The following is a 27,540-nucleotide window of genomic DNA, read 5'->3' as shown; positions in this document are numbered from 1 at the left end:
AACTGATTATTTTATAATACACATGGCGTAAATATATAGTTTCTAAGACAAAAAAAAACACGCAATTAAAATAAGCACTCTACCTAGAAACGAGCACGATACATTTGTAAAGGCACTGTTTAACAAAATAGACGCAAACCTTTACAAGAAGCGCTTTTTGACGTTGCTTGAAATCGATTGTCCTACGACAATGGGTACAAAAACAATTTCTGAGAACCCTATAATACGAAAAAATCTAAGGACAAGATGTACAAAATAATTTTTGTTGTCCCTGTAAGCGTTATTGTTTTGTTACTGTAAGTGCGATTTGAAATATTGTGATTTTGTCGTTATATTCTTGCATCTCAATAGTAGGTCAACAGTTTTCTGTTTGGAATTGTCCTGTAAGTTTGTAAATCGTACTCCGGAACCCGCGTTGTTAAATTCATGCAATAGGATGCTGATTTTTTTCCAGGTACATTTTTTTAACTATTTAGGTTTACTGTATATAATTTGATTTTAAACGGATCAAAAAACTCACAAAACATTACCGAAGTTACTAGTAGTATAATATATTTTCGTTTAATAACAGACATTCCGTTAAAAGTGTTGTTTTTTTGCAAACTTGTGGTTAAATGTTACGGTTTAGCAGTTTATTGTGCTAGGCCTGGTATAAACAATTTTCTTAAATGCGGAATTAAAGAGAAAGAACTTGCAAATGTTGCGCCAAGGCTCTTTGATACAAACCTTACAAACAAAATTGGCGGCTGCACAACAGAGGGTTGCATATAAGAAAAAAATATATTTATGTCGCCGAATGATAAAAACGCTAAAATACTAGATTGTTTAGTATTTCCTACCTTAATCGATTTCCCGTTTAAGGATTTCCCCGCTAGCAAGGTAAGAAAACTTTTATTTAAACTCACAATCTAAAAAAAAATATAATTGCTTCACCACTTATCTCTGTTTGGCTCAGTTTCGTAGCGCGAAGGTCGTTAGTTCGAATCTCGCAACCGACAAGCTTTTCTTAATCCTATCTTAACTGCTTAGAAATCCTCAGCAGGTAGATCGATTTTGTTAAGCCTTCGAACAAGCACCCGGTGTTTTAGTTGTATGTGTGCCTTGTTTGTTCTACGCTGAGGCGCAAGAGTGTAGCTTCATATTAGAAACAAACAAACCTGTACATAAACGGTTTAATGTTTGTATGCAACCTAAATAATTGTGAAATATTGGTCAATACAGTCGCAGTTTGGCAAAAAAACAAAAAAACGTCGGAACAATTGTCTACGCGATCGCTTGCATAAGAAATACATAGCGCAGCGTTTGAGGTCGCCATTTGATGCTTAAGGGCTCAAATTTCCCCACAATTTCACCTCAGCGCGAGCGTCAGATGGAAAACGACTGCAGTCAGTAGCACGACAAGGCTGTGACTGGCCAAGACGTGTGCTGCCGCGTTGCCCAGCTGATTGGTGATCTTGAGGTGGATAAGTGCGGCAATACTCGCGTGGAATCCGGCGTTGCCGTCCATCGAAACGTGTAGTTGGTCGATGTTTTGACGGTTGTCCACGAAGTAACCGAACTCACTCGGTCCGCCCACCAACGCTCCGATTAACTCCTGAAGATAAAGCGCGGATCGGTAAGTTTATTTCGCATTGGGTTACAGTAGGGGCTTTCGACCCTGGTGTGCCATTTTTATGCCTAAGGGCAGTGTTGTAAACAAGTCATTTTAAATTGACTTAAGTCCCAGTCCAGTCATTCGTAAAATAACTTGGGTCTAAGTCAAGTCTTCTCGAATAAATAACAAGTCAAGTCCCAGTCCAAATCATCGGTTATCCAAGTCAAGTCAAGTCCTTCTTTAAAAAATAAAACGGTAAACTATTTAAACTGATGAACTCGTCCGATTATGAGCGAGAACTAAGGTAAAAAAAAAACATCAACGCAACATATAGCAAGTCAATCGTTTTATATGCAAACATTAGGATAAATATCCCATTTTATAAAAAAAATTCCATATTGAAAACACTTCATTTTAACCCAAGTCATTTATCCAAAGGACTTAAGTCAACTCAAGTCCGTTGTTTAAAATACTTTAGTCAAGTCAAGTTTTTTTTTTCTCAAGTCAAGTCGTTTGAAAACAGTGACTGAAGTGGATTTAAGTCAAGTCGTTGCAACAGGGCCTAAAGGTGCCGATAGGTATTTGGGGTTTTTTAAGAATTCGATTTTTGCTCAATTGGTAAGGTTCCTCATACAACTATTTGTGAACGATTAGAGACCATTATATCAAATGTCATTTTCCTAGATATTTAAGTTGATTGTAATACTTGAGTAAAATATCCCACGAAAATTCCAGTCGGGATGCCGAATAGTTATTTATTATTTTTGAGGGGTGCCGTTAGACATAACAGGTTGAGAATCACTGGAATACGCGATAAAGTTGGAATAGCCTGTGGTTCCCAACATTCCTTGTTTTATGTCAACAAAAAGAAATAGCAAATAGTTTGCGGCACCCCTACTAGAATTTATATTTCGCTAAGTGGTTTGCTGCTGTAATATCCCTATAAACGGAAATGGACCAAAACAAAAACTCAACCCACACGATCAACTCAAGCCACAATTGTAGGGAAATAGTATTAGTGTACTTTATGAAGTCTAGGTCTAGGTGTTTCGTTGACATAGGGTGTCCAAGTAATATAATTGTGAGGGCAGGTATTATATAATATTTTTTTAAACGTGTCTTACCAAAACATTTTTTAGTGACAAGGGCCAACTTTTTGCTCCAATTGAAATACGCTATCCCAGTTTTTATTGAATTCGTTTAAACTTGTATACTTGTTTTCACGCAAGTTCATATGTACGTGTCCTTTTGTTTTATTTTGTGTCCGCAAAAGGTAAAAACAAAGTCTGAAGGCAAACAATTTATTTTAATATGTACAAAATGGAACTTGCTATTATTCAGCTCCTCAAATCTGTTGGTTGATCTGGTTAACCCCATTACTTCCAAAAAAATGTTGTTTCGTGTTAGTTTTGTTCACCAAACTGAAAAGTAGGGTCACTTTACCTGGGGATTGGGCGAGTCCGACTCCTTGAACGCAAAACCACACGGCTCAGTCAGTCCTGGACAGGAGCTTGCTTTATGGTGGGGCTGCTTGGGGTAATTGGGTCCGTAACCCACCACAAAGCTCTGGCCCCCGGATCCAATCAGCATTTCGATCTGGGCGACTCCGAAATCGCGCCATTTCCGCGAGTTGTAGTGCTTCTTGTTTTTCTCGAACGTCAGAAGCAGAATAAAGGCTGCGTTGGCTGCGTAAGGAAATTTTTGTTTCATTAAAGAACGCTTGTAGGTGTTTTTATAATGAAGGTTGCGTTTGGGGATGCAGTTTCACACAATAAATGATTTTATGTATTGCGCTTATATAAAGAACAAGTGTTGTTGTTCTTCTTGTAGGTTTGTAGGTGCTGTTAAATTTATAATGGAATTTGCGTTTGTGGATGTAGTTTAACGCATTCAATATGATTTTATGCATTGAGTTTATGCCAACAACAAGGGTGACCGGCCTCTTGTGGCACCCCTTCAATAGGTTTTATGCGGCTGAACTTACGTTCATACTGTTCTGGAGCTTTTAAGATGTAGTACAGTACCGATTTAACGGCTTACGTTGGCGATTTTTGGTGGTCCCGACTTGGAATCTAACAGTTTTTGTGGAAGAAAGACCAAAGCAATATTTTGATAAGCAAAATTATTCAAATTCAAACTTGCAAAGGTACTATTTATCTTTGACTAAATTGCAGAAGCTTATTTATCTTTGACTTAATTTGAATATTACATTTTCTCTTAAATTACCTTTCAAAGCGAAAATCCTACGAATAGAATATATTCGAAATAAATATTATTTTAAAATATCTTTCCCCCTGGTTTTACTCGGGTTTTTAAACTTTGAGTTTTACTGTCTTTTCTATAAAAAAACACACGGCTGTGATGCAAAAATGCATTTGTCATAGGATCAGCACAAATACCCTAATATAGAGTGTCGGATGACTATAAATACTACCACTTGGGACAAGGTATCGCCTCTGATTTTGTAGTAAATTATCGTAAACCCTTTCTTGTAGCACTTCAAACTGTCCACCTTTAGCAGCTTTATTGGTTATAACTTATAAAGTGGCAGAGCAACTCTTTACCTGCATACTGAGCCGGGTATCTGTCGCTGAGGTAGAGCAGGCCTCTTTGTGTGCGAGGGGCATCGCTGATCAACCAGTTGCAAAACGTCGAAATCTGGGTAAAGTCGAAACTTCGGATTCCCATCAGCAGTTGAACTCCGGCCTGTTTCGCCCAGCGAAAAAAGGTTTTAACGCTATAAACTTTTTGTATATTTTTGTTGTAGGGCAGTGCTTCTCAACCTTTTTTCGCGGAGACCCAAATATTAAGTGTAACTGTAAGAATGACGACTAAGCTTTGGCGACCCAAGTGTTTTTTTTCTTGTAAGCGCAATAAAAACTAGCTTCTTTCGAGCGAACAAAAATAGGCATTAGGATAAAGAATTTCGAATTTTAATAAAATACATTATTTGTACTGATTCTTTCCTAATTTTTTTAATTGAAAAATCTTGCTCAGAACCAATCTCAATTGATATAAACATGTGACTTCTGTGGTCGGCGACCCAACCAAATCAAAGAGCGACCTATTGGTTGAGAAGCACTGTTGTAGGGTATAGGCCTATGTTGTTTTGGGTATACGAAGGTCCTCTTTCGCCCTGTGAAATCGTTTTTTTAATCACACTTAAAATTAAGTGTCCGCATATTTAGTTTAGAGCAGTGGTTCTCAACCTTTTTAGCATACTGACCGGTAAAATTTCAAGCAAATTTTGCGGACCGGTTGACCTTTAAAAATCAAAATCAACCCAAAATGTAGTAACGAAAAAAGTATGCATCTAAAAAGCAAAGAATGGAAATTTAAATTTAATGAGCAATTTACCGCTGTTGTTTTTGATATCATTTATTCATACGGGTTAAGCGTGGTTCCATTGAAGCTTTTCATATACAACTGGTCTTAAAGTTTAACGAGTAGTAGCCTACGTTCAAACGGATGGGCACAACACTTGCAGCATTGTGGCGTACGATAAAGTCCAAAGTAGACCATTAACTCTATATTACGCCACAATCCTGTAAATTGCGAAACTGGGAAAGTTTTAAATTTGATGGGCAAGCCTTCAACATGTTGCATTTTGCAATTGAGATATAAAATTGTAATATATTTGGCGGACCGGAAAAATAGTTGACGCGGACCGGCACCGGTTGAGAACCACTGCTTTAGAGTATTCCCAGAGAGCCGTAATTAATTAGGCTTATAGTCATTTTTTTCAAGGAGCTATTTACGGTTTACAAAAAAATCATTGTAGGCCTATAAATTTATGCTTTAGGACACAAATCGGTTTGGCTAAAAAAAGGCAGTTACCAAAACCAGTTGGCCAAACCAGGATTTTAATGCAGGCAACACGAATTCAAAAAAATCCGCCTATGACAAAGTTCATAACTACTCACGACCCAAGACCTCAAATGTTAAAGTTGGAGTTTACGTAAAAGTTTGAGTTTACGTAGATACGAAATGTTGCTGTTTATGTATAGTACGTTACGGTACAACAGCTGCAAATTGTCGACCACCCTAATTTACCCCTACATATCAATCTTAATTTATCAAAAATAGAAAAAGTATTGCAAACTTTAATAACGCATGATGCCTTCGGAAAGGCTTACCGTAGTCAGTCGGCCATATTATGTGTGCCATTAACCTTGGTCAGTACGAATTTATTTATTCAAGGAAAAACATAGGCTTGTAAGAGTTTGTAGTAGATTTGGCTTTTTTGGCCTTTTTTAGAGTAAGTTTGGCTTTTTTTATTTTTTTCATCTGGCAACCCTGCCAATGTGGCCGTTTCAGCACGTACGGAACCTTGTTTGATTAAGCTCACCGTTTTATTGTCGTACGAGAAATCTCTGGGCAGCTTCGTGCTGGCGAAGTCCTTAATCTTGTTAAAGTAGATCAGGTGTCTTTGCCTCTGGTCCAACCAAGCCGACGCCCAGGCCAGTTCGTCTCTGTATCCGCTCGACCTGCGCGCAACCAAACTCGGTTTTGTCCGTGTAATTATAGCATCGTGCGCCTGTTTGTGTATGTGTGACATTAAAAAAAAAACACCTTTAAAGAGGCACACAATCAGCCTACGCTCTTGGAATAAGCATTCGCTCTTCCCTGTTCAATTACACCCCAATTTATTTGCCTGAAGTCGTTTTTTTGGAAACCCTTAAACTAAGCAAGTCATTTTCAGTGACGAGGTTTTGCCCCATTGTATGAACTGCGTATCGAACACAAATAAATATGCTGGCAAACCGTTTCGAGCACCAACTGACTGAGTTTTAGCACAATACTCACAAATTATTCAGACAGCAAAAACATCCTCAAAAAGTACAGTAGTAAAACCACATTAATATAGCAAACGTAATAATGACTACATCTTTTATGACGTAACAGTCCATGACATTTGATGGCGTGGTATGCCATTTGATGGCGTGGTTTGGACTGTTGTGGTACTGCTCATAAAAACTACAAAACAAATTATTATTAAGAGTACAATATTTATAAAATTTTGGGGGTCCAGGGCCACCCTGGCTACGCCTGTGACAGCCACACACCCACTCCTTTTTTTACAAATCTTTGAAAGTTGCGTGTTATATTTTTAGTCCAGTCGTCTGATGCAAAACTTTTAAATTTGCAATAGGTCTGCCTTTATTTATGACTTCAGCTTTAGAGCTTTACACTACAAGAAGTCAATGTACAGTACACGCACTATGCCCACATTTAAGCTGGACAAAGAAAGGTTTCATAGAGTGCAAGTCATAATTGAGGCATGCCTCAAATCATAGCTAAATCGTTCATTATGTTTTTCGAGAGAATTTAGAGGTTGGAGTGGGGTAGGTTAGGGATCGTGGTGGGTGAAGGTTGGGCCCCAGGAAGCTTGCTCGACCGTCTTCGAGGTAAACTGGCCGAAGCCATAAAACGTGCTTCTGCATCGTTTGCATCGGGTTTCGGCTTCGAGTCAATATTATCGTACGCCCTAATATTTATGTAAGGAAGTGAAATCTCACGGGTAAGCTTCCGCTGCGCTAGTAATTCCATCCGTGTACACTCCGGGGTACTCGAGGGCGATTTTACTGAAGATGAAGCGAGAACGGTTGAAGAGACGATCGGACATCAGTCGGTCTGGAAAGAGAAAAATGAGGATTTCATGTCAAAGTGCATCGGCTTCAGTTTATTGTAATTTGTACGAGGGTCGCGTTAGAAGCGTCATGGAGAGTACACTTTGACGGCTGTTTTATGTAGCACCACTGATAGGCCTAATGAAACAGATCTAACGTGAATACGAACTCGTTTTTGTCTGATCGATGATTGGTTAAGGTTAAGTTTTTGTTAAATTAAGAGAAAATTGCGTCGAACAATTTTATCGAACAATGTACAATTTTTGTTGTTTGAAATAATCAAACTGTGCTATCGTTCATGTTCGAGTGGATTGCTGAAGACTCGACAGGTTTGCAGATTTGGCCGGGATCGAACTCTGGTTCAAGTTTTTCCCTGAAGTCAGCCTCGCATTTTTATCCAACTCCGCAACCCTGTTTTCCACCCACGTATAATGGGGAATAAGTATATGACACGCATATCCGCCAAATTTTAGTTACATACGGATGGAACACAGGTTGTGAAATCGCAAATCGGAGCCATACTAGGATCTCGACTTTATTTTCTAGGCCAGACTCCAATAGTTTCAAAACGATTCCGCAGTCCTGACTCCAAAACATACACACAACACAACCACTTACTGCTGCTTCTAAACACGATGGAGGCAGCTGACATGCTTGCAGCCACTTCGGCCGCTATCTCAGACCCCGGTTGCTCGGGTGACAGCACAAAAGAGGGGCGATCGTCGCCGTCCATTCGCTCAGGGATGTCCCAGGTTTTGGGGTCAGACGCCGGGTTACCCACCTGGCCCACTAGCGAAGTGCTGGGGGAACAAGATTTGCGTTAATTACCAAATTGTTATTCTTAGTACAGAAGTTATCAATAGTGGTACGCAATAGAAATGGGAATGTACGAACATTTTTTCCATATTCATAATTTTGGACAAAATGTACTGTAGTGATGTAGCTAAGACTATAAAAGTCAATAAAACTATTTTGACATGAAATGTTTTTTTCCCTTTTTACATCCCATTACTGGTGTCAGATACCTGTATTTACTTTTTATTGCTGTTTAAACATGACTGAACTGTGTTTTCCTAAACACCCAGATCACATTTAATTTTTAGATTACGCTTTCCTATCCTTGACAATTAACTGTGTGAAGGTGAAGTCAAATAAGATTAAATATCGATTTGAATTAGGGTTAACAATTATGTTTCGTTAGTTCTATTAATTTTTAACTGGGTATTTTATAAACGCTTAATCATACTTCAGTGACTTGCTGATTAGTTCTATATTACTGCTATGACTTCATGCCTAACGTTTTGTTAAATGTTTGCATTAATGACGACTACAACATGTGAAGTGTGGTGTTTATCGCTTTACAAATATGACACAGCATTATGACGTCAATACTGCGTTCTGTTTAATTGGAATGTGCGAACAACGCTATCTACGTTGTGTTTGGGAGAGGTCTTTTAAGTGGTATTACCACGACTTGATATACGTTGCGACACTTTATCTCACTTAAGTCCCAGTCCGGACAAATGACAGTTCTCTATGTAGTCCATTCCCCACTTAAGCAGGTTATAAGCTCTGCTGTACTGTCTCGTGTATCTGTACGCGTCCTCGTATTCGATTAAGCTCCAAGCCAGCATTGTCATCGACCAGCTGATCGGAAGGTTGTACTTTACGTAGCTGGAACCTGGAATAGGGAAATTGTGCACTTCAAATTTTTATTTGCATTTAAGTGCTTCTTTAGAAACTGAGATGTTTTTGAACAAAGAAATGTATACAGTACACTTGAAGTGATTACTGGAGTAACTAACCCTAAAGTCTCACATTTATAGTACAGCCTGCATACTGGTTAAGCGGCTGTGGACCGAAATCATTAAAAAGCTGACTGGGTTATATTATCAGTGTTGTAAACAAGTCATTTTGAAATGACTTAAGTCCCAGTCAAGTCATTCGTAAAATAACTTAAGTACAAGTCAAGTCTTTTTGAATAAATAACAAGTCAAGTCCCAGTCCAAGTCATCGGTTGCCCAAGTCAAGTCCCAGTCAAGTCATAATTAGAGCAAGTCAACTTCAAGTCCAGCTCTTGTCAAAAAAATAAAACTTTAAATTATGAAAACCGGCAAACTCCTCCGATTATTATGAGCAACTCAAGTCAAAAATAACATAAAAGCAGCATATAACAAGCAAATTCTTTTAAGTGCAAAGATTGGGCTAAATAACACAATTTTATAATTAACTGCTTAATTAAAACAATTTAATTTTAACCGAAGTCATTTGTCCAAATGACTTAAGTCAAGTCAAGTCATTTGCCCAAAAGACTTAAGTCAAGTCAAGTATTTTTGCCCAAAAGACTTAAGTCAAGTCAAGTCAAGTCATTTAAAAACAGTGACTTAAGTCATTACAACACTGTATATTATTGCCCTGGGGGCGCTTGTTAAGCGATATCATTGTCACTGCATTGTTTAAGTTCCTTTATTTGTTTTTAGAACTGTTTTCTTCAATTGATTCAAATTGAGAAGTTATCTTAGCTTCTTTGCATTACATTACAAGCAATATTAATCGCTCTGTTCTGCTTTCGCTCAGTTTATTAACTGATTGTATATAGGTTTATCTGGATGGAAAACTCGTTAAAATCAAACAACAAGTTTTCCAGAGAAATTCTTTCTAAAATATCCCTTTTGTTTTCCGAAAAAAATATTCAAAAGTAATCTGTAAAACTTTTTATTAAGAAAAAATTTTTTTCACGTCTAAAAAAAGTGTCTTTGATTTACTTGAAAAAAAAAATCGAGTTTTTTGTAGCCCCATTGGGTTTGTACTCACCCGTCGTGTAAAATCCCCGGGTAAGGTTTGCGTTGATATCGCTGCCATCCGTCAAACCAGAGCTGCCCCTCCACGAGACCCTGTTTTGACCCCGGTTTAGGGGACCTGACCTGCAACAGCAAAGCTCGTTAAGCTGGGATTGGTATAGTTTAGTCCAAAAAAATACATTGATCAATATTTAGTTCGCTCATTTTACAAACAAACTATATAGGACTCTAATAAACCGTGCATCTTCATTAAATAAAGATTTTCCAACAGAAATATAAAAAAAATTATTTAAAAAGTTAACCAAAATTTTGCTTTCTAGTTTTTTTGCATTTCTAAGGTAGTTTGTTTGATCTTACTATTTGTACGTATAACCAAGTACGTTCGTGGTTTAAAATTTCCATAAATCTAATACAGGCTAATACGAGTATAATGTATTAATATATGGTTTAAATAGCGTACAATTGGACCTAACAGAAAAAAAAGTGAGAGTAACTTTATTGAACGCCATGGATTGTCTTACTTTTGTGCCTCGTAGAAGTAGAGTGTCTTGTTGAGCAAGTCGACGAATGTGGCCTTCGGTAACTTGGTGGCCGTGGTTGGAGCCGAAGAGGTCGGTTTTGGCAGAGTAGCTGCAAAAACAAAGTATCACGATCACTTAATTCACCACTCGTTGTGGGCGTTTGCGTGATATTATTTGAAAGCCCAAGAACTGGCAATCTACTGAACTTTTGGAAGTGCATTGTAGCAGCCTGTTATTACTGGAAAGCCCCATAGTCTGTAAAACGTCAGAAAGTTCTTTCAATTTTTAAACAATAAAATCCAATCATTAAAAGTATTTTCTAGATGAATTACCATATTAGGACATTGGTGATCCCTATAAGGTTTTATGCGATCGTGCAGTGTTTTTAGTGTACCCTAAATTAGGACGCGTTGACCTCAAATTTAACGTTTTTTAATGTAGTAGAAAAAAAACAGGTTTTGCACACTTTTATAATTTTCTTGACGTTCACGATAAGAGATCAGAGTTTACAGAACTAAAAATTAACGTAATAAGCCAAAAACACACGCAGCATAACATGTAGAAAACGGGAGAAAAGAGAAAAATTTCTTACTTGAATCCACGGTAATTTGTCCCGGTTTGTCAATGTGGGGTCGACTTTTGGGACCTGGTCCGTAGATGTAAATATCTAGAAGGCCAGCGAGTGATGATTGGAATCTATGTCAGAAAAAAACACGCCTTTAATATGAAGCAATTGCTTTAAAACCTATTGTTTATAACTGAGGTTATTGAATATTTAGTATTTTTTTTCGATAGTTATACCTGATTTTTTTGTAAAATAGTACCGCGATGTGATACCAAATGACGTCACTAATTCAAGCAAGGATAGCTGTTTGGCGTTTTCGATTTGTGCCGAAACGACTAAGTGATCTATTGGTTGGGCCGTGGATGACTGGTTTTAGGTCGTACCGCCTGCTTAGCTTCACCACTACTCAATACTCCAGGGAGTTAAAAATTGCACAGACCGTGTCATTTTAACCTTGTTAGTCATTCGGTGTTTACGGTTGGTCGCCTTACATTTTGGCGCTAAACCTGTGAAGACAGTTCATTATTTCATGTTGTCTTTTTTTTTAATATCACACAGATGGCACCTGTAACCGAGTAGTTAACAAACATCAGAATACCTAATTATTCGCGTTCAATATTCAACCTATATAAAATGTAAAAAAATGAAATGAACGGTATACTCCTTTTTTCAATTTAGTAGCCAAAGATACCATGTTAAATCATTGTCAAAAATCTCCAACTAGATTTTTAAATTCCTTCTTTGGGCGTAAGTTACTTACAAACGAAGAACCACTGCTTTAGTCTGATGCGCACACTTTTTCATTTGTTCCTCTGAGTATTGTACTGTTTGTAGAGGAACGACGCATGTCTGTTTGTGCTTGTAATTATAGCGTGTTCGCCTGGTAAAGTGTTAAATATTTTACCTCGATACTCATTTCCTTTCGTGGCCGTTCTGGCAAATTCAGCCGGCATTTCGACAATTTCAGCCGGCATTACTACGCTGTAAGCTTTTTCATTGAAAGCGAACTATGCTAAATTATGTGAATGTACAATAAATCTATAAGCGACCTGACAGTATGCTCTTTAAATTACAATGGCAGTTTGTTTTAGTTTCAATTTTGTGGTGGAGTCAGATAGCACGGTGGTCATGTCTCACCTGTCGAAATATACATGTTCAATCAAACTGCTCAAAAAAATACTGTTCAATCAAACTGCTCATAATTATTCAAACCTTATTCTTAACATTCAGACGTTTCTGTCTTAACATTTAGTCTTATTCCTAAGACTGTTCTCGCATAATATCAAATTCAGTCGTTTTTTAATGTGTGAACGAGAAATGCTTTTCGCCTACAATGGCTTCTTAATCCTTTCAAATGGTTTGTTTTTTGTGATGGCCCACAAAGGCATAGTGAAATTTTTCCAAAAAAATAGCAATTCAAAAAAAGTTTGGTCTTTACCTTAATGTCTTTTTAGACTTAATTTCAGTTCCATATTTTGGCATGAATTAGACTGAAATTAATAGGTTTCTTAAATGTACTTGTTTTATAATGTTAATTTATGACGTTATCTCTGTAAAAATGCATGTAACTCTGGTCCAAGCGAACCCATCGACCCTGTTACAAGCCAACCAATAGTTCTTATAGGGTCCTTGTTAAAAAGCGTTTTAAGAAACCCTGCCCTGGAAAATATTATACAAGCAACAGAACTTTTGAGATTGTTTCTAGAAGTAATCTGCAACACTCGTATCAATTTCGGGGCTTACCCGGCGTTGAAATCGAGGGTGACGCTGTTTTGCTCTTCGTTGCTTCGTTCGTCTCGAAATGAGTCATCCTCGCTTGGCCCGCCCACCAGCGCACCGTACAAGATGTGCCTAGGGAGTTAGGTTACACGTATATAAAGTTCTTACTGTGTGGTTAGGTTACACGAAGAAATATATAAAAGGCAATATAGAAGTACGTAGCAATTTAAATGTTTCGAATATAATTTGATTCATTTTTAACATTGTCCGTTCTTTGTTTATTAATTTTCAACATGGCCGGTCTCTTTATTTATTGTTAGCATGAAACGTTTAAAATGCTACCTAACTTTTAAGGGTTTCGTTATTTTTACTTCGTCTAAGTAACATCATTCGACCATTAAGATTTGGTTAAATATTTAATTATTTTACAAACTACCCTAACTTTTACGCCGTTCAAAGGTAGTCAGGAAGTACTCTTAGTTGTTTCAGAAAGTTCCTAACAAGGCTTACATCAGGTCTTTTTACTTTCTTTGTTAGTTTAGGAAATTATCGATGCCGTATATTCTGGAAACACGTTGCTTAACTGCGATATAAAATCCAAACCTTGTAAACGTTTGAATTTTCGTGGCAGTTTTATCCATTTTAAGTCATTCTTAAATCATTGGATATATGACATATATGCCATTTCAATATTCTATTGTCACCATCATAAAATGATACCATTTTAATCGGTTATAATATTTAGAAAACCCAGCAGGAATTAAACGCCCCAGTCTGGCATGTGAACAGTGGTGAATAGCCTTTTCTATATAATATGCTTGAGCTCAACGAAAAGTCATCATTATAAAAATACTAACCAAAACTTAACAGTTTTTACTTCGTTAAAACGTGACTTTAAAACACAAATATTTCGGTAGAATATGTACGGTATATATATAGTTTTTTAAAAAAGATTTTTCCTTTACAAAGAGTATATGAATAGTTTTTCTTTAAAAAAGAGATTGACTTTTTGGGAAAAAATAAGTTAAAACGTGGACTATTTGCAAAACTGATTTAGGCACTAACGCCAGTTTTTAGCCACCAAGTCCTCGGTTTCCAATAGCCTTTAAACTGCAAGACATAAAATAGTGTTAAGAGTCCGACGTGACTTAAGTGTTAAGAGTCCGACGTGACTTAAGTGTTAAGAGTCCGACGTGACTTAAGTGTTAAGCGTCCGACGTGACTTAAGTGTTAAGAGTCCGACGTGACTTAAGTGTTAAGAGTCCGACGTGACTTAAGTGTTAAGAGTCCGACGTGACTTAAGTGTTAAGAGTCTGACGTGACTTAAGTGTTAAGAGTCCGACGTGACTTAAGTGTTAAGAGTCCGACGTGACTTAAGTGTTAAGAGTCCGACGTGACTTAAGTGTTAAGAGTCCGACGTGACTTAAGTGTTAAGAGTCCGACGTGACTTAAGTGTTAAGAGTCTGACGTGACTTAAGTGTTAAGAGTCTGATGTGACTTACGCGTTGGGCACCTCGTTTTTAAAGGGTGGGCACGGGTCGGGGGGTGAGGGGCAGTAGCTCGACTTGTGGTAGGGGTGAGTGGGTGAGTTTTCGTCGAATCCGACAACGAACGGCTTACCCTTCATCCCCAGCATGTAGTTGATCTGGTTTGCCGCGAATTCTCTGCACGAAAACGTCATTTTTAAGTAAAAGCAAGGTGTATGAGTTTTTTTAGATTTTACTTGAAGTAAGCGGTGATCTCAAATTATGCTTGGGGAATTATTTGAGACTCTTTCTGCTGAAAATGTTTGGACTAAAGATCATAAAAACATCCCAAAAAAATTCGAAAAAAACAAACTTGTTGTTTTTTGTAACAAAAATGGACAAGTTAACATAATTAAGTTACAAAATATGCATTTTTTTAAATGCTGTAAATTTCGCAATGTTTGTTAATAAAGGAAATATAATAGATAAACAGTGAGGTGAAAATCCAAGAAACTGCACCCGTTCAACTTAACCTAAAAACACTTTTTAGAACTTTTTCTTAGCTTTGTGACTTTATTTTACCTTTGAAAAAACATTTCTACGGCTGCATGTAACAATCTCTCACCTGTTGGCCGTAACATTGATGCCGAGATCGGCCACGGTTAGGCAAAGGAAAGCAGTGTTGGCGGCATAACGCAGTGGACCCCAGACGTTAATCCAAAGGAGACCTTCAGGCGTGTATCTGGATTGGCTGTGGAACTTGCGCTTTTTTCCCGCTTGAGAGTGTTCACAGAACCTTTTTGTGTTAAAAAAAATATATTTTCTTTTATCTTTTACGAATATAATTTCGGGTTAAACTCTGTTGTTGGCATTAAAACGGTGATTGCTCCCTGGTTTAACTCTTTGACAAGTTCCATGACATATCGTTCACGAGTGTTGAAATCGTCCGATTTAGTATGTTCAACCTTTCACGATTACGAAAAGGAAAACTGAAAGCGTTTGACAGCCGGGCATAACTGAAAGTAGCGAATTTTTCAAGACTATTTGAACAAATTAAATCAAGCTAAATATAAGTAATTCAATTTTTTGGAATGAAAAAAATAATGCCTTCCCTGTTTACTTAGAAGGGTAAGCGGTACGAGACTTGAGACTTATTTGTCCATTTCGTTAACCGTCTTTGCACGATATACTGAAATATGCCCTTGGCCACGCATAGAAGTAGACTCAAATTCAAACTCGCAACATTTTTTCAAATCATTTAGATTTACCAGGATTGAACAAATTAGTCAATTTGCTTTTTTTTTAACAGTCCATCATTTAAGAAAACACACAACACTAAAAGATTTACCTTTTGTATGTTATGTGTAGCCTATAAGTCCTTTGTTTTTGTTTTTTGCCGTATTTCAAAGTGGTCAATAATGGCTTTAGGACGAATTAGGTATTTCCCAAAGTGTACCGTATTTACCGCAGATTTATCAGAATTGTTTTCACAAGAAAATTCTCTATAGCGGCGTATAGGCTATGGTCACTACAGGCCTGTGGACAAATGTACTCTGCCCACGGGTTGTCTCGTTATTGATCTGATGTTAAGAGTTTTCAACAGCAGTCAGGCTACAAGAGACGTTGTTGCTTTATGTTGTGCTAAAATTTGCAAAGTCCACTGGCTTTTCCTACAGTTGCGGGCCGAAACTAAGCCAAGAAAGGTCTCCGCAGGCTTTTTAAGTTTAACGGACAGTTGTTGTTAAAATGTGTAGTTTTTATCTCGAAGAGATTTCCTTAAAACGCAAACACACCAGATGTATGAACACGATATTTTTCGAAAAGTCGAGATATTTTCGCATTTACCTAGTCGAAATAGCCAAATAGCCAATGAGGAAATGACCAAATAGCCAATGAGAAATGTCCATGTGCCCGGTTAGTGAAAGAGGTGGTGGACCAAAAAATGTACACTGGTGGGCCGCATCCGGCCAACGGGCCGTAGTTTTCCCACCCCTGTTGTTATTATCCTATTTGATTTACGAACAAGAAAAACAGAAAAGGTACAAAGTTACGAGTTAAAGCAATACACACGACTTGCTTACCACTGGCTTGATTTTTTGAACTTTTTCTTGTTTGTGAGTTCTGCGAGTAGCACTTGTACACCGGCGCTTTTGTCCCTCCATGAGAACTCCGTTACCTTTGCAAAGTATAAGCAAATTTACTTTCATATTTCAATAGAGGCAAATATAACCCACAGGTTTTCAAAAGAATCAGTTCTTTTGGTTTAGATTTTAGGATGTGTGGTGTGTTTGGCCTGCGTTGTTTTGATATACGAAAGTTCAAACACATTTTATCAAACTTGACAAAAATTGTTCATAGCTTGTCATACAACGTTAAAGTTTGAGTTACACAGGAAATAAAAAGTACGCTTTTTAAAGTGACATTTTAATGGAAAACTGCGGTTCAAGATTTTTGTTTTTTACTAAAATGACATGAAACGTATATCCATGTAGTATAAGTATTAACTGTGTCATTTTTAAAGCCAAAGATTCTCCGTTTAAAATTTCGGCTTAAACTGTATAGCCCTGAAAGAATATCGGTTGCTCGCCATTGATTCTTCAAACGAATCAACGAAACTCAACAACCCATTTAGCTGAAGCCCCCCCCCCCAAAAAAAAAAAATAAGTTACGACAATTTATCTATTTTACAGAATGAAGTGGGTCAACCCATGAAATATGTAATTCCATTCGAAGAGGGAAACCTATATCCCTATAAAGCACATAGTGTGAGGCACCCACCAACTTGCCGAGTTTTCCTTTGTCGTAGAAGCGTTCAGCGTCCCTAAGGTAGGTCATCTTGCCAGTTAGCTTGTAAAGCCAACCGGCGCCCCAGGCCATCTCATCAACGTCTTTGTTTGACCTGCCACCAAACATATATTGTTTCGAAAGAGGTTTTAAGCTTGCTTTAGACCAGTGCTTTTTAACCTGGTGTATAGTACACCCCGGGTGTACCAAATTTGTTAGAGGGTGGGGTGTACTGGGGTGTACAAGATACCGCATTACAACAAAGCCTATGATCAGGTATCATAATGAATAAAGAGGTTTATTACCAGATTGACTGAAGTGTACAATACATGGCACAACTTGTATTTAAGCGTACGTAGCTTGTTAAATACTATATTCTATTAGTGTCATCATAACGAAATATTTCTCTTGGTATTCGTTATTGTGGGGTACTAAACTGGTTATTCATAACGGTTAACAGTTTGTTTTGCAGTACAACAGGGTGTATGTTTCTATAAGTTCAGTGCATTGCGTGTACTGGGGTGTGCAAGTTCTTCAGTAAACATAAGAGTGTGTACTGTTCCAACAAAGGTTGACAACCACTGCTTTGGACTGCTGTGGTTAAGCATGGAGGCCAGAAATTGAACCATGGATGAACTGGTTACATTATACATGGAAAAAGTTTCGAAGTTAAAAGGTCATTTGAAACATATTTTTGGATATAATTTGGCATGGAGGTAAATTAATTTACTGGAAAATTAATTAACTATATAGGAACAAAATACACAGTCAAGGCTTATGTTAAGCAAGTCTTACAATCTAAATTAAAACAAGGCCTTACTCGTGTTTGTTTTAAATGTGTGACATAAAACGCTGTTATTAGTATTCGGGAGGCGGATAAACGTTAACCTGATTCGATATCATCTAAGAAACATCAAAATCGGGAAAACATCGCCCACATAGGTCAATCACTTACTGATACGCCTGTTCAGCTTGCGGAATCGACCTGCTGTATATACCCCTGTACTGCTGCCCAAACTGGTACAGCTGTTCGGCGTGATTTTTGAGGATAGCAGCGTACGTCTCGTTGGTCGGCTGGAAGACGATTGAAGCTGCTGCAAGAGCAGCCGCGGTTTCCGCTGCCAGGTCGCTGCCTTTACGCAAAAATATGGAGCACATTTTAGAGCAGGGGTCGGGAACCTATGGCTCTTTTTGTGACGCCATATGGCTCTTTTGATGAAAGAATTTGGCTTGCAGAAAAATCTAAGCTATCATTTCTCAGTATTATCTCAAATAAAACTACACGCGGTCACGACCGCTTTCCTAACTTTTTTTTCCTTTTTCAACACACATAATAGCAAATTTTCGGCGCGAATCCTATTTGTTTTACGAGACTAATTATCCCGTTTGAGAGAATCTCTATCCAAAGGGCCCTATTCTTTGAAAGGAATAATCAAAGTTGCGCAAACTTCGTAATTCATTTTTGGTGCACAACATGTTCTATCCTGTAAATGACAACAAATTAAACGGCCCTGCTCAATTTACTATTTTTTCCTAACTACAACTTAATGTAAAAAAAAGTATTATATGCCCTCATTGAAATTTAACCAAGAATATTTGGCTTTTATGGCTCCCTTAGCTAAAAGGTTTCCGATCCCTGTTTTAGAGTATAGTAAAGTAATCAGGTGGCACCTTATAAAGGCAAGTTGTCTTGTATTCTCGATAAGCTTTCGCACAAACGTGCTTTATCAGGTCAAAGGGAAAATGAAAGGAATTAAAATGCGCGAAGCACAAGCGCGAGTAAAAGGCGATAAGAATGATATGGACTAACACAGGGTGGTCTAACTTCTTTTCATCGCGGGCCAAAAACAAGGTTAATTTTATCTTGCGGGCCAATGTTTTTAAATTGCGATTCTTAGGCTTATTGCTGGCAAATTATACATAGTCTATTGCAGTGGTCTCCGACCTTTTGTTTTAATCAGAATTTACATTGCGACCCCATTTTGGAAACCATTGCTACATACGTGCACCAAAATGATTTATTTTAGGAAGTAAATTACGAATTTGAATTAGGCACACGAACGAACCCGAAAATTTCAATTGATTTTATCACTAAATTGCATTCAGTGCGATGGTTGTACTCGCATGATATCAATCCACCAGTTTTTGAAAACGCGACTTCACTTTGCATAAGATAACCGTCATGCTTTACTTCTATGCGATTTACGATGTTTCGTTTTTAATATGCACATTGCGCTGAATTTCGTTAAACACAACCATGTGCTTAAAACGGAAACAAGTACCGTAGTTTACTCACAAAATTGAACAGTCGGGTTTAAATGTGCAAGCTAAAAACATCTATGTTCGGTATAGAACAGGGGTTCCCAACCTTTTTACGATCTCGTACCACTTAGACGCTTTGTAGTGTTACGCGTACCACTTTAGCAGAAAAATAATTTTATTGAATCATATTTTTATCTATTTTTAGCTTACAACTAGCATTGTTAAACGCAACTTGTAGCTTAAAGCTTAAGCTGAAAAACAGTAGATTACATTTATTAAGAGCAATCATGTGACATAATTAGCGCCCACTGTAGGCCTACCACAGCGTTGTACGCTTTATAAAGCAACTGTGCTCCTTGTCAACAATTGACATGGCCTGTTTTTTGAAGATTGTATTGTTTCGAAAAATTAGGAATAGTTACGTTACAATAAGAATGGGCTTCGGTGAATTTTTTTTATTTAAATAAAACCAGAGAACAAAATATAAAGTTATGAATCCAGGGTTTTGTGAAAAAAACGGGTGCTCCTCGCGTACCACCTGGAAAACCTTCGCGTATACACCAGTGGTGCGCGTACCACAGGTTGGGAACCCCTGGTATAGAAGAAACAAAACCTTATCTTTGCTATCTACTCATTCACGTTTATTGTGTGGCGTCATTGTAAAGAAAATACAAAAATCGCACTAAAACAGTAGTAATATGATGAGTTATGGCGACCCCAGTAAAATTTTAGGCGAATTTGGGGTCGCGACCCACAGGTTGGAGACCACTGGTCTATGACATATATACAAACTTTATGGAATGTATACGTTTGTTCAGTTACGGTAGTTATGAAATAATTTCAACACCAAAAAGTAAAAAAACAAAAATTGAAGTGATATTGCCAGATTGAACCAAAGCTGACTATCAGTTCAGGGGCCAAAAAAGCTGAACTCGCGGGCCAACTTTGGCCAGCGGGCCTGCAGTTGGACCACTTTTTAGCACATGGTTGTGTTTAACGCTAGTCTAACATATCCACAGGCACATGCTCGCAAAGACGTGTGTGTGACTGACGCAAAAACAATAATAACTGACAGCCTGCGCTTCAAAGTACACTGGGTGTAACAAACCGTGCTATGTGGCGTAATAGGACATAATGCCCAAATCCCGATTAGGCCCAAGTACATTGATGGCACCAAACGTTTTAATTTTCTGTGTTCGACTGTGAGCCTCGCTTGGGTGCCGTTTCTAACTTTTTTGACGTCTGACAAACACGGCTCTTTACAAAGATTGGTAGAATATAGTAATTACTTTGTTTAGTGAGTGGTTAAATTATTTGAGCCATATTCGCTAAGTTTTAGTTGAACTGTAGTCCAGTGGTTTTCAACCGCCGGTCCGCTGACCGGTGCCAGTCCGCGTAAACGTCCATGCCGGTCCGCCAAATATATTATACTTTTATATCTAAATGGCAAAATGCAAGATGTTGAAAGCTTCTACATCATATTTAGAACTTCGCCACAATGATATACCTGTTCTGTTATTTGCAGCTTTGTGACGTAACATAGAATAATGGCCAACTTCGGACTTTATCGTACGTCACGATGCTGCAAGTGTGTTGTGCCCAACTGTTTAAAAGTAGGCTTCAACTCGTTTAAGTCAAGGTTAACACCAGTTGTATGTGAAAAACCAATTACGTATAACACGTATGATACTAAAAAGACAGCGGCAAATTGCTCATTACATTGAAGTTCCCATTCTTTGCTTTTTTAAAGTTGCACACTTTTGTCGTATATACATTTTGGGTTGATTTTGATTTTTGAAGGTCGACCGGTCCGCAAAATTTGTTTTGGAATTTTACCGGTCCTTAAGCGAAAACGGTTGAGACTGTGCATTCGCTAAACAAATGCCACTGTGCATTCGCTAAACAAATGCCCAATGAGCTTTGCTGCTACAGTGTCTTGTTGAGCGCAAGAAAACTTTTGCTTGAACTTTGTGAGTTGCTGTGAATTACTTAAACTTTAGTAATTGTCGTGTTTTAATTTTTCGATGTGTTACATCTGTATTTCGTAAGGCTCGTGCCCCACACTTACCTGGATTGCTTCTTGTAATCTTGTAGGAATTGCGAGGATAGTTCATATCTTCAGGTCGTCCCATGTATTGTGAGTCTGACGGCTTGTCACCAACCTTCAAGCAAAAAAAGACCTTATTTGTACAGCTAAATAAATAAACAGTTTCCGAACAGTTCTAATTAGCGATTTTATAGACGAATATAAGGGTGATATTGCAAAAATGCTTAAAATTATTGTTTACCGGATATGTGTTTGACACCCAAATAAGGTTTATAAGGTATTAGTGATGAACTTATGATTTACCACGTGTCTTATTCTGATTGAGGAATACAACCTTAAAAATATATATGTTATTTAGAAGTGTCGAGTTTGTGTTTGAGATTTACAATTAGGCCCAGTGGTAAGTATGTTTTGTACAGGAATTTTAAATTAAATGTTCATGCTAAGGCAAGTATATTAATACCTGCAAAAAGTGTCAGCTTGGCAATATTTTATCATAACGGTTAACACCTCTAGCAGGTTTTGCGGTGAATACAGATTTGGCCCAAGATAAAGCTAACATGCTATATCAGCTGAGTTTGTTTAATCTGCGAAATCTTAGAAAAATGAACGTCCGCAAAGATTTTGAACAATTATCTTCTTCCAAAATTAAGATCAGATGTTGATCAAATTACTTCTTTCCAAAACTATAAGATGTTAATGCTACTTTATGTTAATATCGAAACGATTTTATCTTGCATTGATCGTGAGTTTCGTTTAGCCCCCTTTGTACCATCCAAATTTAAAAAAAGCTCGACTATTGAACTTAGTGACACATTTACCGACTGTTTTAACTTTAATGGCTTACTAGCCCACCTGATATTAGTATTTCACACAATTACACTAGTTGTACTCATGCTATGCGAATCACAAACTCAACCTAAAGCGAGCCGCAATATTTAAATAAAATTTGATATTTCTAAGACCGTTTCGGTCCCCCAAAACACCTAAAAAAAACACTGTTTGTGTCTGATGTTTACCGATAGTTTGTTAAATCAACCAAAAAATCACGTTGGAAAAATAGAGTTTCATGTCATAGAAGTTTTTTTTTCAATTCAAACACTTGCTGCATGGTTTAATTATAAATCAAGGCTGCTGGATTAACAATAAAGCAACAGCGCGAACAATTATTTTCGGATTTACATTATATTTGTTTTTTACCCTTTATCATTTTTAAGATAACGATATCAAGGCAAAATAAGCTCAACAATTTTCTAATATTTACACATGGTTTTCAACAAATAATATTTAGTTATAACCTATTTGTCTGTGTTTACTCATTTAATATTATTAAATTACGGATACATTTCGTGTACCACAACCTTGTAAGTGTTTAGGGCACGTTAGTAGGGTTAATCCGGCCTCCTACTTGCTGCTCATGGAAAGATCCCACAACCCAACCCCCAAAATAATGCGTTTGAGAAAGCTTTATCCTAACAGCAAGTTTTGAAAAAAATGTTAACGAATTTAAACAGTTTTCATCTTTGTTGCATTGTGTATTTAAATGAATTACTTTCCGGATGCAGCTGTTAAGCACAGCGGTAACATAGAAAATACACCTTTTTTAACACCCCTTTACCGGCCACATTTTTTCGCATCTGGATTGAAAAAACGTCACACAATATTCACTTTTTAGAAACTTTCACGATTTCTAAATTAATAGATAAATGTCCTACTCACTTCGCCTAAAAATTCGACTTATGGAAAATGCTTTCCGGCGATTAAGGTTTCGTTGGACTCACCTGGCCATAAAACTCGTAGGGCGAAGTGTGGCATTTGATGAAGTAGTCGGTGGCCCACTTGATTGTTTGAAGCGCGTAATCGAGCTGTCCCAGTATCTCGTAGGTTCTCCTGTACCTGATCAACCCCCACGAAAGTACGGTGGTCATCGACGCCATCGAGAATCCGTACTTCACGTAGGAAGCACCTATATGCAAGAGTGGTTGGATTAGGGATCGGAAAACTGGGCCCATACCCGGTGCCAAGTACTGGTATCGGTACTTGTCCGATACTGCGGTGATATCTTTCCGATATGATGCAAATGTTAATATGGGAATTCCAGGCATGGTTTGCCGCAGTGGTTTTACCTTAAAAGATATGCGTTTCTTATAAAATCGTCAGAAAAAAATTAATAATTTCTTAACGCTAAAGAAAATTTAGGTTTAATTTTTAATTATATTTTTGAACGGTTAACATTCATTGATATTGCGTATTTTAGATATGACGTCAATATTTGGATCGGACGGTACGCTTTTTTTCTAACTAATTGGTCTAATAAAGAAAATAAAGTTGGCCTCATACCGCTTAACCCATAAGGTAACCTAATTGGCCCACAAATAAATATAAATCTAACCGGTAAAGTCAAAGATGACAAACAGATAGCCAATCAAAGATCAAACTCTGGCTTCGACTCATTGCTTTCGCCAGTGTTGTATACAACTCATTTTTAAACGACTTAAGTCGAAGTCATTTGTAAAATACCTAACAGGTGAAGATCAGTCAAGTAAATTTCCAATAAAAACACTTAATTTCAACCCAAGTCATTTGTCCAAAAGACTTAAGTGAAGGCAAGTCATTTTATTGTAGTGACCTTAGTGCACTTAACTCAAGTCATTTACTTAAGTCATGAAAACACTGGCATACGCTTACCGTCGTAGTACCCGCCGGTCAGGTCGACACCGTTGTCTGATCCATCCGTCATCCCGGAGTCTCCTCTCCACTTAACCCGGTGATCTTCTGGCAACTTTCCTGACCTCTGAGCCTCATAGAAAAGCATACTCATGGCCATGGCTCGCGCGTAGTCTATCCTGCGATGAGAAAACGTTGGTTTGGCGAAAATACAGCTATAAAGTTTCTCATTCGGTTGTTTAGTTTTTTTAAAGTCAAGCAACTGTAATATAGATTAAACCAGTGGTTCCTAAACATTTTTCCTTGCGGATCACTTTTTATCCTTCTTAAAATGTTAGAGGACCATTCAATAGAAAATACACACACATATGTGTTCAACGACTATGCCCCTTTGAAACTGCTTTTTGAACAACGATTACGGTTTATGTATCATGGAACCCCGGAAGCCATTACAGATTAACCGAATTTGTCGATCAATGATGCAAGCAAGGCAGGCTAAATAGCCCGAGTGAGGTAAACACTAACTGAGCTACAAAAGCTCTGAGGGGAGCGAGTCGAGAAACAACCATGATACCAATGCTTGCTACATTGATCATTCCAGTTTGATTTTCAATTGGAGACCACCAATTTTAAAAATAAAAATAAAATCACGGCTACAATGATATACCAAACAGCAAATGCAGAAACTGGAACACACAATAAGACCTAAAAGCAACAAAAAAGCAGAAAAAATCTGTAATACCATATTATCAAGACAAACGACATAATAAAGCCAAATACACAGTAATTGATAATCAGGGTTCGATCTAGCATTCTAAAGGCAACCGGTGTATTACCACATAATATTATTTCGAATTGTTTATCTTGTTTCATACTTAGGCAGGAGTTCTCAAACTTGGGTCCGATAATGAATTTTTCAAAGAGATTTACTAGAAAACAGCTTTGACGTCGTCTCCTTGAATGACTGTGTTTTAGTTTTCGCATATTGAAGAAAAAAACTAAGATGCCAAAATCCTAACAAAATTGGCTAAGTAAACAAATGTCGTTACAGTTTTAACAATTCGTTTTTATTTATTATTTTTTTTAATTATGTGAAAAAAAAAATTATTCACTGTCCAGCCTATAAAGTATAGCATATTTCTACTGGTTCACATGGTTGCACAACTGATAATCGGGGTGACAGGGTGCCCCAAAGTTACAAAGTGCACTATCCTATAGCATTAGCGTATAGAGAAAATTGTATTGTGGTGACTGGCAGGAATTCCAATTTACTGAAATAACTGCTTATTTACCACATTAATATTATAGCACATGAGGGAAAAGATCTAATCAACACAGAACAGCTGATGTGATGGCAAACATGTGCACAGTTTTAATAATTTAACAAATCAATTGTTCGACTCACGGCGGTTGCGCCACGTAAGGGATATCAGGGATGAAAACAACATCTTCAACCACCTCGTTGCTGTTTGTCGTTCCGTTTTGCCCGTTGCTATTCACCAGGGTGCCATCTGCAACGTTTTAACCAGTCAATTAAGTTTAAATAAAAGAAAACGCGCTATCCAAGGCCGATTGTGATCGGGCGATTTAAGTCAGTGGTCTCCAACCTTTTTAATAAGCGGCCCCAATTTAAATAAATTGAAATCCGAATTAACAGTGCGACCCCATTTTGATTTTATATACATTACTGATTGAACTAAGTAACACTAGAGAATTTGCGTATATTATACACATTTCCAGAGAACTGTGTCTACATATGTGCATCAAAATCATTTACGTTACAAAGTTTTATTTAAATTATGAATTTGAATTTAGCACAATAACTAGCACAAAAAAATATTTGTTGCAACACTAAATTGAATTTATTGTGATGGTTAAGCCTGCATATAATGTCCACCAGTTCTGGAAAACGCAGAAATATTTTGAGTTATGGCCCCCCCCCAAAAATATTAGGCGACCCCACAGGTTGGAGACCACTAGTTTAGGTAAAGGGTGTATAGAAAAAAACTAATTTCCAAATTTCAGGCACCGTTCGCGAAACGGCAGTCCATTTAGTTAGCCATTGCCACTAAAAAATATAATTCGAAAAAGTTATGAAATGTGCGCGACTATCGTGTTGTGAAAATCATTTATTTGTAGTTCGCAACTGTTTGTAAAACAAACATATTATGTGTGTGTATCTTTCGTGGTTAGTAAAAATATCATCTTTTTCCCGTATTGTTATAATTGGGGTAGTAGTACGACAAAATCGGGTCGGAGCCTATACACAGTGCCAAGTGCTAGTATCGGTACTCTTTTGTAGTCAAACTTGTTGTACATTTTAATCATGTTTTGTGATACAACGCAACGTTTTCTACTTCCATATGTACGTAAGAATGCATAGTTACCTAAACGCTAAAATATATGTTGGCTTTACAACTTGAAACAAATACCTTTGGACATTTTGATTAACAAGCTGGTTATTTCGTCACACTAATGACGTCATTTGACATCGGCCGTATCTATAGTCTTTTCATTTTTTACTTCTTAGTATTTAAGATGGCTAAGGAACTATCGTTTTAATTTCTAACACTGATGAGGTCAGCTGGTATCTACTGCCGAAACGTCTGTTTATATTTCGTTTACACCGGAAGAGCGATTTATATCTATCTATAGTCCTATTTAAAATAAATTCTTAACCAAACACACATTTGCAAAGTTGCAGTTACCAAATGTAATTGTATTTGTATTACGCAAACAGATGATAAAGTATTACGTTTCTGTCCTATACGTAAGACTGGAAACTCTTACCTGATCCAAAGTCCTGTGCTCTTGTGATAGTTGCAAGAATTGCCACAAGAAACAGTTTCATCATTTATTTAATATATATTTTAAATCGCCTAATTAAAAAAGCAAATCGATGATTTATTAGTTTTATTAAGAAGATTCATTTGTTTGAGTTTATATATTGTCAAACTTTTCTATTCTATAATTGAATGCCTCTCTCTCTGGTCAGCGCAAATATCACATAGTTGCTGCCAACAAGGTAAACACAAAGACTTATAAAAAAATTATTTCATTTAACTTTTCTTTCTGATATTTCTTGGACCGTTTTGTATGTCTTGGTCCCATTTAGTCAAACAGCGCCTTGCTTATCATGGCCCTCTCTAAAATGTCTGTTTTGCCAACTTAAGTGCGCACGAATGTTTATCACTGTTTTAATCACACTTTCCCAAATTTTTTGTACTTTTTTGTGTTGCCATTGGTTAACGCCGTGACTTTTTTCAAAATGTTAAATTGTACGACAATCTCTAACCTCAAACTTTAGACCGTTTTTCATAAGGTTAAGTCAGGTATTAACGCAACTTTGTTACGTCACCTATAAAAAGTGTAATATTCAACCTCCCCCCTCCACAAAAATCCTGCATCCGCCCCTGATCAACAGTGATTTTAATAAAATAAACTATGCCACGAGATATTGAAAACTATAACAACCTACTTAATC

General features: G+C 37.3%; 1 protein-coding gene across 1 annotated transcript; it reads right to left on the bottom strand.

The window, feature by feature from the left end:
* Window positions 1-549: 549 nt before the first annotated feature.
* Window positions 550-26,935, bottom strand: LOC146157225 (uncharacterized). The gene is made up of 21 exons (XM_083386950.1): window positions 26,847-26,935; window positions 25,462-25,567; window positions 24,078-24,235; window positions 23,171-23,355; window positions 21,411-21,504; window positions 18,036-18,213; window positions 17,075-17,195; window positions 16,378-16,472; window positions 14,922-15,092; window positions 14,333-14,494; window positions 12,855-12,962; window positions 11,139-11,242; window positions 10,547-10,655; window positions 10,035-10,148; window positions 8,728-8,898; window positions 7,843-8,024; window positions 7,114-7,228; window positions 5,943-6,081; window positions 4,159-4,300; window positions 3,038-3,279; window positions 550-1,594 (listed from the first exon to the last, which is right to left on the bottom strand). The coding sequence occupies exons 1-21, from the start codon at window positions 26,908-26,910 to the stop codon at window positions 1,349-1,351; spliced, it is 3,006 nt and encodes a 1,001-aa protein (XP_083243076.1). The 5' UTR covers window positions 26,911-26,935; the 3' UTR covers window positions 550-1,348.
* Between the last annotated feature and the right edge of the window lie 605 nt (window positions 26,936-27,540).

This window comes from Ascidiella aspersa, chromosome 4 (assembly GCF_963924565.1).
Source record: "Ascidiella aspersa chromosome 4, kaAscAspe10.2, whole genome shotgun sequence".
In the NCBI taxonomy this organism is placed as follows: Eukaryota; Metazoa; Chordata; class Ascidiacea; order Phlebobranchia; family Ascidiidae; genus Ascidiella; species Ascidiella aspersa.
Note: the sequence above shows the minus strand (reverse complement) of the source record. Positions and strands in the feature narration are given on the sequence as shown.

Excerpts from the sequence above, each read along its gene's own strand:
- LOC146157225 (XM_083386950.1), bottom strand. The coding sequence starts at position 26,910 with ATGATGAAACTGTTTCTTGTGGCAATTCTTGCAACTATCACAAGAGCA. Across the intron at positions 15,093-16,377 it reads TTCAAAAAATCAAGCCAGTG|GTTCTGTGAACACTCTCAAG; the intron begins GTAAGCAAGTCG and ends TAACACAAAAAG. Across the intron at positions 11,243-12,854 it reads ACCCTCGATTTCAACGCCGG|ATTCCAATCATCACTCGCTG; the intron begins GTAAGCCCCGAA and ends TTTCTGACATAG.